Genomic DNA, 14941 nt, shown 5'->3' with positions numbered 1-14941 from the left:
AAATTCTGTATGGCCACTTCAGACATTGGATTGATCATGCAGAGCATTTTATCTGGAGATTACATCCTGGTCTTTGCAACCACCGAACTGCAGTACCACATTACGCCAGAAGAGATCACTCATAACACATGAGTAACATGAAAAACAAATCATTTTGGAGAATGTCACAACTTACAGGGACATTTATAACCCTGTTAGACCTGGACCACTAACACTCCCTCAAGGCATCTGATAATACCTGAGAAGCCTAGAAGAAATATGATTACTTTTATTTACATAGGACATGCATGTAGGTTGATTGGCAGAACATTCAGCACTGTACAATAATACACCCACTGGAACTCAAGGTAGGAACATAGGATGACTGAAAACGGAGTTTGTATGTTTATTGGATTGGAAACAGAGAGACAGGAGAGGCAAGAAGAGTGTGCTGAAAGACCCTTGGTCAGATTTTAAATCATCCTCTAAGACTCGCAGTGGTACATAGCGTTCTAGAGGAAGCAGCTTAGACCGTTAGAGCGGCTAGACCACCCCAGGCCACTGGTGGCTTTACTATCAACTACATTTAATTAAATTTATATATCAATAATATCAATGACTGATAAAGGTCAGAAAACAAATGAGAAACTTTTATAGTATCACTTTTTATTAAAAATGTACCACAGAACATAGTAAAACAATTTGTATAAAAGTTACAAAAAATACAAAAGATTGTTACTGGTTAAAGATGCACCCTTGGGATATGCATGCGTAACTTAATGTAAAGTAAGGCATCAGATTCTGCACTGTAAAAAGTAATTAGTTCTGCTAACAATTATTTTATGTGGAAACCAGTTGCCTAGAACCATTTGAGTAACCTAACTCAGAGTATTTCAGTGTTCAATACTTAAAGTAATAAAGTGACATCACCACCCATCTGGTCTTCTTAAGTTGTAAATACTTAACTGTTTAATGTTTTATGAACTTTTTGAAACTAAATTGCATGATGTATTCTGATCTATAACGATTGAAGTTACTTGAACATGGATATTTGTTGTAGTGAATGTACACACTTACAGTCTCTCTCGTAGCAGATTTCGAAAAGGAGTTTGATAAAGTACATTTAGAATTTATATATAAATGCAAGGATTACTTAAATTTCGGTGAATCTCTTGTACAATGGGTTAAAGTTATGTACAGCAACCCCAGGTGTAAAATAGTAAATAATGGTTCCTTAGAAAGTATTGAGCTTTTAAGAGGAGTAAAAGGCTGTCCATTGTCTCCCTATATATTTATTATGGCCATCGAAATGCTAGCTATTAAAATTTGATCCAACAAGAACATCAAGGGGTTAAAATAAAAAATGTGTCAATGTATGCCGATGACTCAAGTTTTTTCTTAAGTCCGCAATCTGGATCCCTGCACAGTCTCATTGAAGATCTTGATCACTTTTCTAGCCTCTCTGGACTAAAACCTAATTAGGACAAGTGTACCATATTACATATTGGATCGTTAAAAGTCAGTGTTTACACTACCTTGTAGTTTACCAATAAAATGGGCGGAAGGTGAAGTAGACATACTTGGTATTCATATCTCAAAAAATATCAATTAACTTACCACAACCAATTTCAATAGAAAGTTTGCAAAAATAGATAAGATTCTGCAACCATGGAGAGGTAAATACTTGTCTCTTTATGGAAAAATCACATTTATTAACTCTTTGGTCCTATCACAGTTTACTTACTAATGGCATTGCCTACTCCAGACGACTTGTTTTTTTAAATCATATGAGCAAAAAATATTTCACTTAATTTGGAACGCTAAACCAGACAAAATAATTAATATGCGTTTTGGGGGCAAAAAATATTAAATATTAAAGCATTAAACCTCTCACTAAAAGCTTCACTTATACATAGATTATACGTAAAACCAAAATGGTTCTCCAGTAGATTATTAAGAAAGGTTAATCCTTTGTTCAAAAATTTTATACAGAATACAACTTCTCATTTCCGACTAATTGAAAATGAAACTTTGTTTAAAGTATCGCCCTTTCATAAACAAGCCATACAAAGCTGGTTACAATTTCAATTTTACCTTCCAGAAAAGACAGAACAAATATTATGGTTAAACTCAAATACTGATTAATAAAAAAAAGTTATTTATGGAATAAAAAAATAAAAAAATTGTATTATATGTATTATTGATAGAAATAGTGGAGTTAAGTAACATATGCAGCTATCAAAAATATATGGGAATATCTGCTCAATCCAAAGTTACAACCAATTGATTGCAGCATTACCAATGGCAAGGGGAAGAGGGAGAATGTTTGGAACTTGTTTGTCTGCCATATACTAAAGATACAAAATTGGCTGAAAATGATTGGCACGAATAGAAAAATATACCAGTTTCATTTGAGGGCAAAAATGTTGACCGCTGCGCCATACAGGTTGCAAAATAAATGGGAAGAGATTTCCGATGTACCGATTCCATGAAACATGGTATATGAACTGATACAAAAAAACAAAATTTGATTCAAGACCGACTTTTTCAATTAAAATTATGATACAAAATTCTTGCCACCAATTTCATGCTATATATATAGGGCATACAACAATCTCAGCACTGTAGATTTTTCTGCGAAGAGATCATTTATTGTGGTATTGCCCCTATGTACAGTAGCTTGTTTTCAATCACAACATTGACTTAACATTAACCTTACAAAGAGCAGTGTTGGGCAATTTGGAAAGCCATTGTCAATCAATCAATAATATAAGAATAATCATAGGGAAGGTTTTCATCTTTAGGTTACAATCTGTGGATAATATGTGATTAGAAAGGTTCACAATTCATGTGTGATTAAAGAGCTTGTGTTTGGTAATGTATTATTATTATTATTATTATTATGTGATTGCTCTATATAAAAGTACCATGTGTGTAAAATGTATATGTAAAATGTGTGTATACAGCATATTCAGACCCCTTGACTTGAATGGTAAATAATGTATTGTCATTTTGGAGTCACTTTTATTGGAAATAAGAATAGAACGTTTCTAAACACTTCCATTGTACATTATTGTGGATGCTACCATGAATATGGAAAATCCTGAATGAATCGTAAATAATGACAAGTGAGAAAGTTACAGACACACAAAAGACATGCTAACCTCTCACCATTACAATAACAGAGGAGGTTATCATTTTTTGGGGGGGGTATATGCTATTTCTGCATCTAACTTTCTCACTCATCATTATTCACAATTCATTCAGGATTATCTGTAATCATGGTAGCATCCACATTTTAAAGTATAATTTAGAAGTGATTATAAACATATTCTATTCTTATTTACAATAAAAGTGACTCCATAATGACACAATACATTATTTACCATTCATTTCTATTGGGCACAAAATAATCTGAGGGAGGGAGGGAGGAAGGGATGGGTGATTGTTAGGTCAGTAATGCTGATCTAGGCAGTGGGGTTGAAGGTACCATGGAAACCGTAGGGAATATTGACAGGCACTTCGGCTCTCCCCAGCTCCTCCCATGTCTTGGCATCCAGAACCAGGAGGAATGTACTCTTATCCTGCACAGAGAAATTGAAGCTTCTAGATTCATCTACATCAACACTGTAGAACATTCTAGATTAACCTCTATCAACACTCTAAAACATTCCAAATTAATCTCTATTAATACCATATCCGTAATGCACGCTTCTGAAATGCTGTAACTTGTGTCTAAAATAACTGAGGTTGCTACCCAGTGAATATCGCCATTTGACCCTAATGAGTGGATGAGAAAGGTGAACAACCTGAACAGGCTCGTTGTGTGAATATTATTGATGACAAGTTCCATTTTTATTTTTACGTTGACAATGGTAGTCAAAACCACACTGTTTAAACTTTTTTCACATTTTCTGTAGCCATTTACGCATTTACCCCCAAAAAATGGAAGATTTGGACACTGAAAAGCACCTAAATTGAACGCAGCGGCTGTACAGTAACATGCTTTACATGATGTTAGAGCTCAGAGTCTCGCTTCACAGCACTATATATATGAAATATATAGCCAATACGTTTTGTATTGAATAACAGTGTAATTTACACTATGATTTCAGTTAGAAAACATTTTCACAATGAAGAGTTAGCCTGTGCTTGTCATAAGCTGTTGTTGCAAGGTTGCCATAAAGTGTTTCTTTACATGACCTTTGACTGTTGTAAAGCCGAGTAGTGAATCTACTCAATAAAAATGATGATGTGGACATCTAGTGGTGACATTAGGAACTGCATGTTACTGCATAGTTTGATTTTGGTGCAGTTTCAGATTTACTTTGAGACAAAGTTTAATTCATTCAGCCCTTTTTGTTTATTAGTGTGCTTGTGGTGCTTCAGCATCAACACTTCTGTATTTTTATCCACTGCCAAAAATAGGTACAACTTAAAAATGTGTCTAAGAAGGTAAACTGAACAAGTGTTTTGTATTTATATATAAAGTGAATTCTTATTCCACATTGTATTGTTACAGCTTCAATTAAAAATGGATTAAATAGATCTCACCCATCTACACACAATACCCCATAATGACAAAATGAAAGCATGTTTTGTTAGACATTTTTGCAAATGTATTATATTAAATAAAGACATAAATAAAGACTAATTTACATATGTATTCACACCCCTGAGTCAATACATGTTAGAATCAGCTTTGGCAACGATTACAAAGGTGAGTCTTTATCGGCAAGTCTCTAAGAGCTTTGCACACCTGGATTGTACAATATTTGCATATTATTATTATTTTTATTCTTCAAGCTCTGTCAAGTTGTTTAGATTTTCGAACCAATTTAAGTCAATATTGTAACTAGGCCACTCAGGAACATTCAATGTCATCTTGGTAAGCAACTCCAGTATATGGTTATGGTCCTGAGGAAAGATGAATTTGTCTCCCAGTGTCAGTTGGAAAGCAGACTGAACCAGGCATATCCTCTAGGATTTTGTCTGTGCGTAGCTCTATTCCTTTTATTTTTATCCTGAAATTGTCCCTAGTCCTTGCTGATGATAATCATTCCCATAACATGATGCAGCCACCACCTTGATAAATTAAAATTGGAATATTTAGTTAATAAATGATCATTTTGAGCACATTGTGTAATAAAGACGGTTTGTGTCTCATTCCATTTCTAAAAAAAAGTAATATAAATCGGTAGATATATTGGTAATTGGTGACTTTTGCCTCCCTAAAATCCCATATCGGTTGGACTGAATTTTGTTGTCTGAGAGGAAAATGCTGTAAATTACAAGGACTGTGCATTTTGGAAGATAAGAAGTTGAGGATTATAATAAATACAGATTTGATGATACAAGCACGAGTCCAAAAGTGCATTTCACATTTCCATATCATAAAACCCATGTAACGTTTATGATCACTACCTTTCATGTACAGTTACAAGATGACATGATGTTATACCCTGGGTTGTCCTGAACAGAACAGCCTGTTTGTTTTATTGTGAGGAACATTTGCTACCGACCACACATCAGAATGCACTCATGACTCCATTCTATGCACACCAATTACAATCTGCTTCTCCGAATTTCCTTGTGAAAGCCTAACACTGTAAGATCATATTTGATCATTTCGCTAGTCATGTGTGCGATATAATGACCCATGACCTTTACCTCAGTGGGCGTGACCACCACGGACAGGATGACCCCATCGTCCTCCTCCACGGCGTCTGGCGAGGGGACGAACACAGGCTCTGAGGGGAACAAACCCTTCTGGTACCACACCTTGAGACAGAGAGAGAGCAGAGATGCAAACTGGGACCCCAAAAGGTAAACATGGGCAATCGTTGAAAAGTGAAAGATAATACTTTTTTTCTTCAGAGAACAACAAGTACATAATATACATTTTATTAATCTCATTACTCCTAACTTCCCAAAACACAACAGACAGAGAAAATAGTGTCCCAGGGAATGGGGAACGGGGGAGTTGGGCTCTTTGGTCTGCGTTTAAGGTTTATCATGACATGCAACGATAATCTCAGTCTTCCCAGAGAGGAATACATAAGGCACAATCACATCTTTTTTTTGTTGCCAAATTACTTTTTGTCGGTTTTGTTTTTCCAGGTTTGGGATTTTTTTCTGATTTTCACTCTCGTAATCACACATTTTTAATAGAAACAAAACCAAATTGGATGTTCTAAGTCCACAACAATGCTTAAACCTTAGAGATCAAATTAAAATTACAAGAGGGGATTGGTCATAAACCCTCAAAGTTCAATAATGGGGCTAAAATGGCAGCCATCTTGGTCAGAGAGAAATCCAAAAACGAATCTAATGTATGGCAGTAACGCATATGTGATGCATTTCCTGCTTTTACTGATGCAGGAAAATAAAAGTAAGGCATGTGATGTATCAGAAATTGTGTATTAGAATTATAGTTAACGTAAAAAATGTAATTTGATTTTAAAGTCAGTTTATATGGGTTTTATACACATTTCCTGTATAAATTGCCTCTAAAAAACATGTAAACATACCATAAATGTCTCGTAATCCTTGAATGAGTGTCCAAACTTTTGACTGGTACACTACTGTTCAAAAGTTTGGGGTCACTTTGGGGTCCTTGTTTTGAAAGAAAAGCACATTTTGTGTCCATTAAAATAACATAAAATTGATCAGAAATACAGTGTAGACATTGTTAGTGTTGTCAATGACTATTGTAGCTGGAAGCGGCAGATTTTTCATGGAATATCAACATAGGCGTACAGAGGCCCATTGTCAGCAACCATCACTCCTGTGTTCAAATGGCACGTTGTGTTAGCTAATCCAAGTTTATCATTTTAAAAGCCTAATTGATCATTAGAAAACCCTTTTGCAATTATGTTAGCACAGCTGAAAACTGTTGTTCTGATTAAAGAAGCAATAAAACTGGCCTTGTTTATCTTCTTGGAACTATAGGGGGTGCTGTTCCGCATTAGCATATTTGTGTCTCCAAATTAAACTGCCTCGTGCTAAATTCTTGATCGTACAATATGCATATTATTGTTATTATTGGATGGAAAACAGTCTATAGTTTCTATAGGAGTTGAAATTTTGTCTCTGAGTGGTACAGAACAATTTCTACAGCACTTTTCATGACAGGGTTCAGATTTCAGAAATTTTTACCTCTGATCTGGGGTCTGTTTATAAGGCCACAGTGAATGCTATGAAGAAACCGACACTGCCTACGTCTTCCTCTGGGTGTCTGTACGTCATCACGTTTTCAATGAAGTCGATGGGACGTTCACAGCCATTATAAATGACAAAAATGTACAGAGACCCCCCTTTCTCAACGTGCGCCTCAAGCGTGAAGGCCATCGGACCTGCCTCGTTCCAAATCGTTTTCTAACCAGCAGTATTTCTCCGGTCATGTTTTCAGTCGTTATAGTTGTTAAAAACATCATAATGTAGTGAATTTTAACCGTTTTATATCAATTTATATCCGTTTAGTGCGATTTTGAGGAATTTCTTTGTCGTGCACTCTGAAAGTTTGGACACGTTTTAGGGTGTCGGTCGTTGGTGATGGACATTTCGAAGGACAGAGGACATCTATCGACCAAAAGACGTTTATAACATAGAAAGGATACATTGCCCAAGAATATGATGGAAGATCAGCTCAAAGTAAGCAATATTTAATATGATAAACCGTGTTTCTGTCGAAATATTTTAAACGCATATATCGCCATTTTGTTTGGTATAGCTTCACTTGGCCAACCCTGTATTGAAAAGTAAGGATAATTTTAAAAATGTAAATCAGCGGTTGCATTAAGAACTAATTTGTCTTTCGATTCCTGTCAACCCTGTATTTTTTAGTCAAGTATATGATTAGCTTTTAATTAAACTAGATCACTCTGATAGATGACGTCAGACATATTGAGGCTTGATTTCCTAGTATTTTCATTGTGTAACCACGGTTTTGTATGGCTAAATATGCACCTTTTCGAACAAACTGTATATGTATGTTGTAAAATGATGTTACAGGAGTGTCATCGGAAGAATTCTGAGAAGGTTAGTGAAAAAATTAATATCTTTTGGCGGTGGTTACGTTATAGCGCTCTTTGGCTGGAATCGATGCTCTGGTAACGTTGGAACATGTAGTATGCTAACTTATCGATTTATTGTGTTTTCGCTGAAAAACGCTTAGAAAATCTGAAATATGGTCTGAAATCACAAGAACTGGGTCTTTCCATTGCTATGCTTTGTCTATTTTTATGAAATGTTTTATGATGAGTAAATTGGTCATACACGTTGCTCTATCTAGTAATTCTAGTGGATTTGTGATGGTCGGTGCAATTGTAAACTGTGATTTCTACCTGAAATATGCACTTTTTTCTAACAAAAACTATCCTATACCATGAATATGTTATCAGACTGTCATCTGATGGTTTTTTTTATAGGTTATTGGCTATCAATATCTTAGTTGAGCCGAATTGGTGATAGCACCTGAAGGAGTAAGAAACTGATGGAGTTAGAATAGTGGTGTATTTTGCTAACGTGTTTAGCTAATAGATTTACATATTTTGTCTTCCCTGTAAAACATTTTAAAAATCTGAAATGGTGGCTTTATTCACAAGATCTGTATCTTTCATCTGGTGTCTTGGACTTGTGATTTAATGATATTTAGATGCTACTATCTACTTGTGAAGCTATGCTATCTATGCTAATCAGTGTGTGGGGGGTGGGGGGTGCTCCCGGATCCGGGGTTAGTAGCCGTGAAAGGTTAAACTAGTTGAGTATCTGGAGAATCAGCATTTGTTGGTTCGATTACAGGCTCAAAATGTCCAGAAACAAAACTTCCTTCTGAAACTCGTCAGTCTATTCTTGTTCTGAGAAATGAAGGCTATTCCATGTGAGAAATTGCCAAGAAACTGAAGATCTCGTACAACACTGTGCACTACTCCCTTCACAGAGCAGCGCAAACAGGCTCTAACCAGAATAGAAAGAGGAGTGGGAGGCCCCGGTGCACAACTGAGCAAGAGGACAAGTACATTAGAGTGTCTAGTTTGAGATACAGACGCCTCACAAGTCCTCAACTGGCAGCTTCAGTAAATAGTACCTGCAAAACACCAGTCTCAATGTCAACAGTGAAGAGGCGACTTTGGGTTGCTGGCCTTCTAGGTAAAGTTGCAAAGAAAAAGCCATAGCTCAGACTGGCCAATAAAAATAAAAGATTACGATGGGCAAAAGAACAGGGACACTGGACAGAGGAAGATTGGAAAACAGTGTTATGGACAGACTAATCTAAGTTTGAAGTGTTCAGATCACAAAGAAGAACATTCGTGAGATGCAGAAAAAATGAAAAGATGCCATAGGAGTGCTTGATGCCATCTGTCAAGCATGGTGGAGGCAATGTCTGGGGGTGCTTTGGTGGTGTTAAAGTGGGAGATTTGTACAGGGTAAACGGGATCTTGAAGAAAGAAGTCTATCACTCCATTTTGCAATGCCATGTCCTTTGGCGCTTAATTGGAGCCAATTTCCTCCTACAAAAGGACAATGACCCAAAGCATAGCTCCAAACTATGCAATAACTATTTAGGGAAGAAGCAGTCAGCTGGTATTCTGTCTATAATAGAGTGGTCAGCACAGTCACCGGATCTCAACCCTATTGAGCTGTTGTGGGAGCAGCTTGACGTATGGTGGAGGCAGGGCTTTCTCCTATAGAGCTCCATTTTTATGGAATGGTCTGCCTACCCATGTGAGAGACGCAGACTCGGTCTCAACCTTTAAGTCTTTATTGAAGACTCATCTCTTCAGTAGGTCCTATGATTGAGTGTAGTCTGGCCCAGGAGTGTGAAGGTGAACGGAAAGGCACTGGAGCAACGAACCGCTCTTGCCGTCTCTGCCTGGCCGGTTCCCCTCTCTCCACTGGGATTCTCTGCCTCTAACCCTATTATAGGGGCTGAGTCACTGGCTTACTGGTGCTCTTCCATGCCGTCCCTAGGAGGGCTGCGTCACTTGAGTGGGTTGAGTCACTGACGTGATCTTCCCGTCCGGGTTGGCGCCCCCTTTGGGTTGTGCCGTGGCGGAGATCTCAGAGATATCCCTCTAGTGGTGTGGGGGCTGTGCTTTGGCAAAGTGGGTGGGGCTATATCCTGCCTGTTTGGCCCTGTCAGGGGGTATTGTCATTTGGGGCCACGGTGTCTCCCGTGACCCCTCCTGTCTCAGCCTCCAGTATTTATGATGCAGTAGTTTATGTGTTGGGGGGCTAGGGTCAGTCTGTTATATTTGGAATATTTCTCCTGTCTTATCCGGTGTCCTGTGTGAATTTAAGTATGCTCTCTCTAATTCTCTATTTGTATCTCTTTCTTTCTTTCTTGGAGGACCTGATCCCAAGGACCATGCCTCAGGACTACCTGGCATGATGACTCCTTGCTGTCCCCAGTCCACCTGGCCGTGCTGCTGCTCCAGTTTCAACCATTCTGCCTGCAGCTATTGAACCCTGACCTGTTCACCAGACGTGCTACCTGTCCCAGACCTGCTGTTTTCAGCACTCTAGAGACAGCAGGAGCAGTAGAGATACTCTGAATGATCGTCTATGAAAAGCCAACTGACATTTACTTCTGAGGTGCTGACCTGTTGCACCCTCAACAACCACTGTGATTATTATTATTTGACCCTGCTGGTCATCTATGAACATTTGAACATCTTGGCCATGTTCTGTTATAATCTCCACCCGGCACAGCCAGAAGAGGACTGGCTTCGTAGCCTGGTTCCTCTCTCGGTTTCTTCCTAGGTTCTGGCCATTCTAGGGAGTTTTTCCTAGCCACTATGCTTCTACACCTGCATTGCTTGCTGTTTGGGGTTTTAGGCTGGGTTTCTGTACAGCACTTTGTGACATCAGCTGATGCAAGAAGGGCTTCATAAATACATTTGATTTGATTTGAACTAGAATGCCAAATGGCTGCAAGCTGTAATTGCTGCAAATGGAGGATTCTATGACGAAAGCAAAGTTTGAAGGACACAATTATTATTTCAATTAAAAATCATTATTTATAACCTTGTCAATGTCTTGACTATATTTCCTAGTCATTCTGCAACTAATTTGACGTATGCTTTCATGGAAAACAAGGACATTTCTAAGTGACCCCAAACTTTTGAACAGTAGTGTATGTATATATTTCCTGAGTTTTTTAAAGTATTTCCTTAAATTTAGGACAGACACTTCAAATCTTTGTTTCTTATGATTTATTTTTGAATGTCCTTTTTGCCATTCATGAATGCTGATGTAAAAAGGGCTTCATAAATACATTTGATTGATATAGTTATACTATAGTTTATTCATGTTTTAAAGAATTTGAAGTTAGGGTAGCATGAACCTGTGAAAGTTTGAAAGGATAAATTATTGTTGCTATTATATGCAAACTCATGCATATTTGAGTAGTTATAATTTATAGCACAGACCAGAGCTAGACCAGAGCTAGTGCGAGCCAGAGCTAATGTAGCTAGCTACACCCAGTACCCGAGCTGAACCAGAGCTTGGGCAGACCAGAGCTAGACCAGAGCTAGTGCGAGCCAGAGCTAATGTAGCTAGCTACACCCAGTACCTGAGCTGAACCAGAGCTTGGGCAGACCAGAGCAGTAGTTGTGTGGTTGTGATCAGTAGTTGTGGTCTGTAGTTATCTTCAGCAGTGGTCAGTAGTTGTTGTCAGTGGTTGGGTGGTCAGTAGTTGTGGTGATTCGATGTGTGGTCAGAAGTTGTGTGGTTGTGGTCACTAGATGTTTTCAGCAGTTTTGTGGATGGGGTCAGAAGTTGTGTGGTTGTGGTCAGTAGTTGAGTGGTCATTAGTTGAGTAGTCAGAAGTTGTGTGGTTGTGGTCAGTAGCGGTCAGCTGTTTTGTGGTCAGTCGTTGTGTGGTCAGAAGTTGTGTAGTTGTGGTCAGTAGTTGAATGGTCGGTAGTTGTGTGGTTAGAAGTTGTATGGTTTGGTCAATAATTGTGGTCAGCAGTTTTGTTCAGTAGTTGTGTGGTTGTGGTCAGTAATTGTGATGTCAGTAGTTGTGTGCTTGTGGTCAGTAGTTGTGTGCTTGTGGTCTGTAGTTGTGTGGTTCAGTTGTGTGGTTGTGGTCAGTAATTGTGGTCCCTCTTCACCCGTGTCATAATTTTTGCTCTCTTGCGTCTGTGAGTACCCTTAGCAAAGGCTCCGTTTGGGCTGCCCAATGATGACACAGAGCTGTTAGAATTCATTAGCTAGCCATTTTTTGTCACTCTAAACTCTGACAAGCAGCTGTAACTTTTTATTGGTAGAAGACATTCCTAATCCGCTTCATCCAATCAGTGGGGTACAGCCTGCCCTCCTCTTTAGAGAGAGGCAAACTAGCAAATTGAGTTATTTAAAGCACAGAGCATGATACTGAGAAGGCGGACAAACCTAGTGAGCATTAGAAATATTCTCTTTATCATTCTAGGTCGCCCAGACCGGGGAAGCATTCAAAATCTTGGCGATTGTTGTTCAGTTAGAAACAGATTCACAAATCATGGGAATTTGTGAAGCTAGGAAGACATTAGCTGTGTTCGAATACTCATACTAACTACAGGCGTAGCGCTAGTATGCTCAACTGAAATGATATGTTAGTTTACAGTATACTAAAATGAACTTCTAGTATATAGTATATACTCATTAAGTATGTAGTATACAATATGTTAGTATGGGTATTCGAACACAGCTATTATCTCCTGCGAGTCAAGCGCTGCTAAGCAACAGTAGCCTTGGCAACACTGCTCCCTTATGGCTAAATTCAAGTGTGAGAAACATCCCAGTCAACAAGCTGGGTTCGGGCCTATTCCGTTTGAGACTCCGGGGACTCGGAATCGACTCGGACTCGGGGGGCTTCATACTGGCCGAGCTCTTCCAAAGTACGGCAGAATCATATTACTCTGGGTTCTGGCTAATGGTACTCGGGCCGAGTCCACCTCAGCATATCTGACCCGATTAACTTTTTCAGAAGTAGGACCATATGATGTTTTTATTCTGCAGGTGATGAAAAAATAAAATGACATACATTTATGTAATAATTTCACCTCGAATTTGCAATTAAAACTCGAACTATTAGATGGAGAAGGACCCTAGAGAATCTATGCTAAAAATGAACTAGATTTGACTACTGATTTTCTTTGGAACCCCACTCACACTAATTCTAATAATGTTAGTCCCACGGCAAATCCTGGCTGAAGGAGTGATGCAGCCTACAACCATGAATGTTGAATTAATGCAATAGCCTATTAAACTGGTACAAATTTTGTCTGTTGCCTATTAAAATAGCTCAATAAATAATGACCCTGACAGGCAATGGGAAAAATCATGGTTCTCGACAGGTCATGATTGAAGGTCATGATTGGGTTCGATTTCCGGGGCCACGAACAGAAACTGAATGCATGTATACTGTCGCTTTGGACAAAAGCGTCTGCGTAATGTCACATGTATTATTTTTGCACACCTCATATTTGTGAGACATTGACAATTTTGACAGTAGCTATGTGCTGCCTGCACATTCTGAGAAGACAGGAGAAAATATAACAGCGTATCTAAAGCGGGTAAGTTATGAATTGCATGACCAACAGTAACTTTGTCATACTGTTTCCTTGTCATAACACAAGGATGCATGCCACATTTTTGCTGAACCTAAACATAGACAAAGTCTATTTCAAGATTGAGACCGCACATCATGTCAAAAATAGGCTACTATGTCCTGTCTGTTTTATAAATCTGTGATTGTAATTTTCAACATTACAAATAGCAGCATACAGTACATGTATCGTCAATTGACAACATCAATGCTTTCTGAAGTATCCTTAACCTCTAATTCCTCCCAAACCCGGATCCGGGAGCACCCCCATCAGTAAAAAAGCTGACTAGCATAGCCTAGCATAGCGTCACAAGTAAATACTAGCATCTAAATATCATTAAATCACAAGTCCAAGACACCAGATGAATGATACACATCTTGTGAATCCAGCCATCATTTCTGATTTTTAAAATGTTTTACAGGGAAGACACAATATGTAAATCTATTAGCTAACCACGTTAGCAAAAGACACCACTTTTTTTACTCCACCAGTTTTTTACTCCATCAGTAGCTATCACAAATTCGACCAAATAAAGATATAAATAGCCACTAACCAAGAAACAACTTCATCAGATGACAGTCTGATAACATATTTATTGTATAGCATATGTTTTTTTAGAAAAATGTGCATATTTCAGGTATAAATCACAGTTCTACATTGCAGCTGCAATCTGAAATAGTGCCGAAGCAGCCAGAATAATTACAGAGACCAACGTCAAATACCTAATTACTCATCATAAATCATTTCTGAAAAATACACAGCGTACAGCAAATGAAAGCCCAACATCTTGTGAATCCAGCCAATATGTCAGATTTCTTAAGTGTTTTACAGCGAAAACACAATATAACATTATATTAGCTTACCACAATAGACAGAAACACAACCGCATTTACCAGCAGCAAATGTTAGGGATCGTAACAATCCAGCAAAAGATATATAATTGGACTAACCTTGATAAACTTCATCGGATGACAGTCCTGTAACATCATATTACACAATGCATATAGGTTTTGTTCGAAAATGTGCATATTTAGCAGCACAAATCGTGGTTATACAATGTGATCAGTAGCAGCATTTCATGCATTCTGGCCGGCGCCATCTTGGAGAGGCACCTAATCTAATCGATAAATAATCGTAAACTTGACAAAAAAATACAGGTTGGACAGCAAATGAAAGATGCATTAGTTATTAATGCAACCGCTGTGTTAGATTTTTTAAATTAACGTTACTAGACATACAGTGTGCGTTACAGCCAGACCAGTGCCGCAATAATGGCGGACAAATCCTTTTTCATTTTTCCACATAAATACGGAATAACATCATAAATAGCTCTTACTTTTGGACGAGCTTCCATCAGAATCTTGGGC

The 14941-nt window shown here is 38.2% G+C and overlaps 1 protein-coding gene across 1 annotated transcript in view; it reads right to left on the bottom strand.

Annotated features, from left to right (window-relative positions):
* Positions 1–628: 628 nt before the first annotated feature.
* Positions 629–14941, bottom strand: part of LOC139536843 (carotenoid-cleaving dioxygenase, mitochondrial-like) — a 94408-nt gene continuing 80095 nt past the window's right edge. The window contains exons 11-12 of the mRNA XM_071337499.1: positions 5650–5760; positions 629–3563 (exon numbers count right to left, since the gene is read on the bottom strand). Coding sequence (XP_071193600.1) covers positions 3447–3563; positions 5650–5760 — 228 coding nt within the window. The 3' untranslated portion in view covers positions 629–3446. The remainder of the gene's footprint in view (positions 3564–5649; positions 5761–14941) is intronic.

Source organism: Salvelinus alpinus, chromosome 13, assembly GCF_045679555.1.
Source record: "Salvelinus alpinus chromosome 13, SLU_Salpinus.1, whole genome shotgun sequence".
Lineage (NCBI taxonomy): Eukaryota > Metazoa > Chordata > Actinopteri > Salmoniformes > Salmonidae > Salvelinus > Salvelinus alpinus.
Note: the sequence above shows the minus strand (reverse complement) of the source record. Positions and strands in the feature narration are given on the sequence as shown.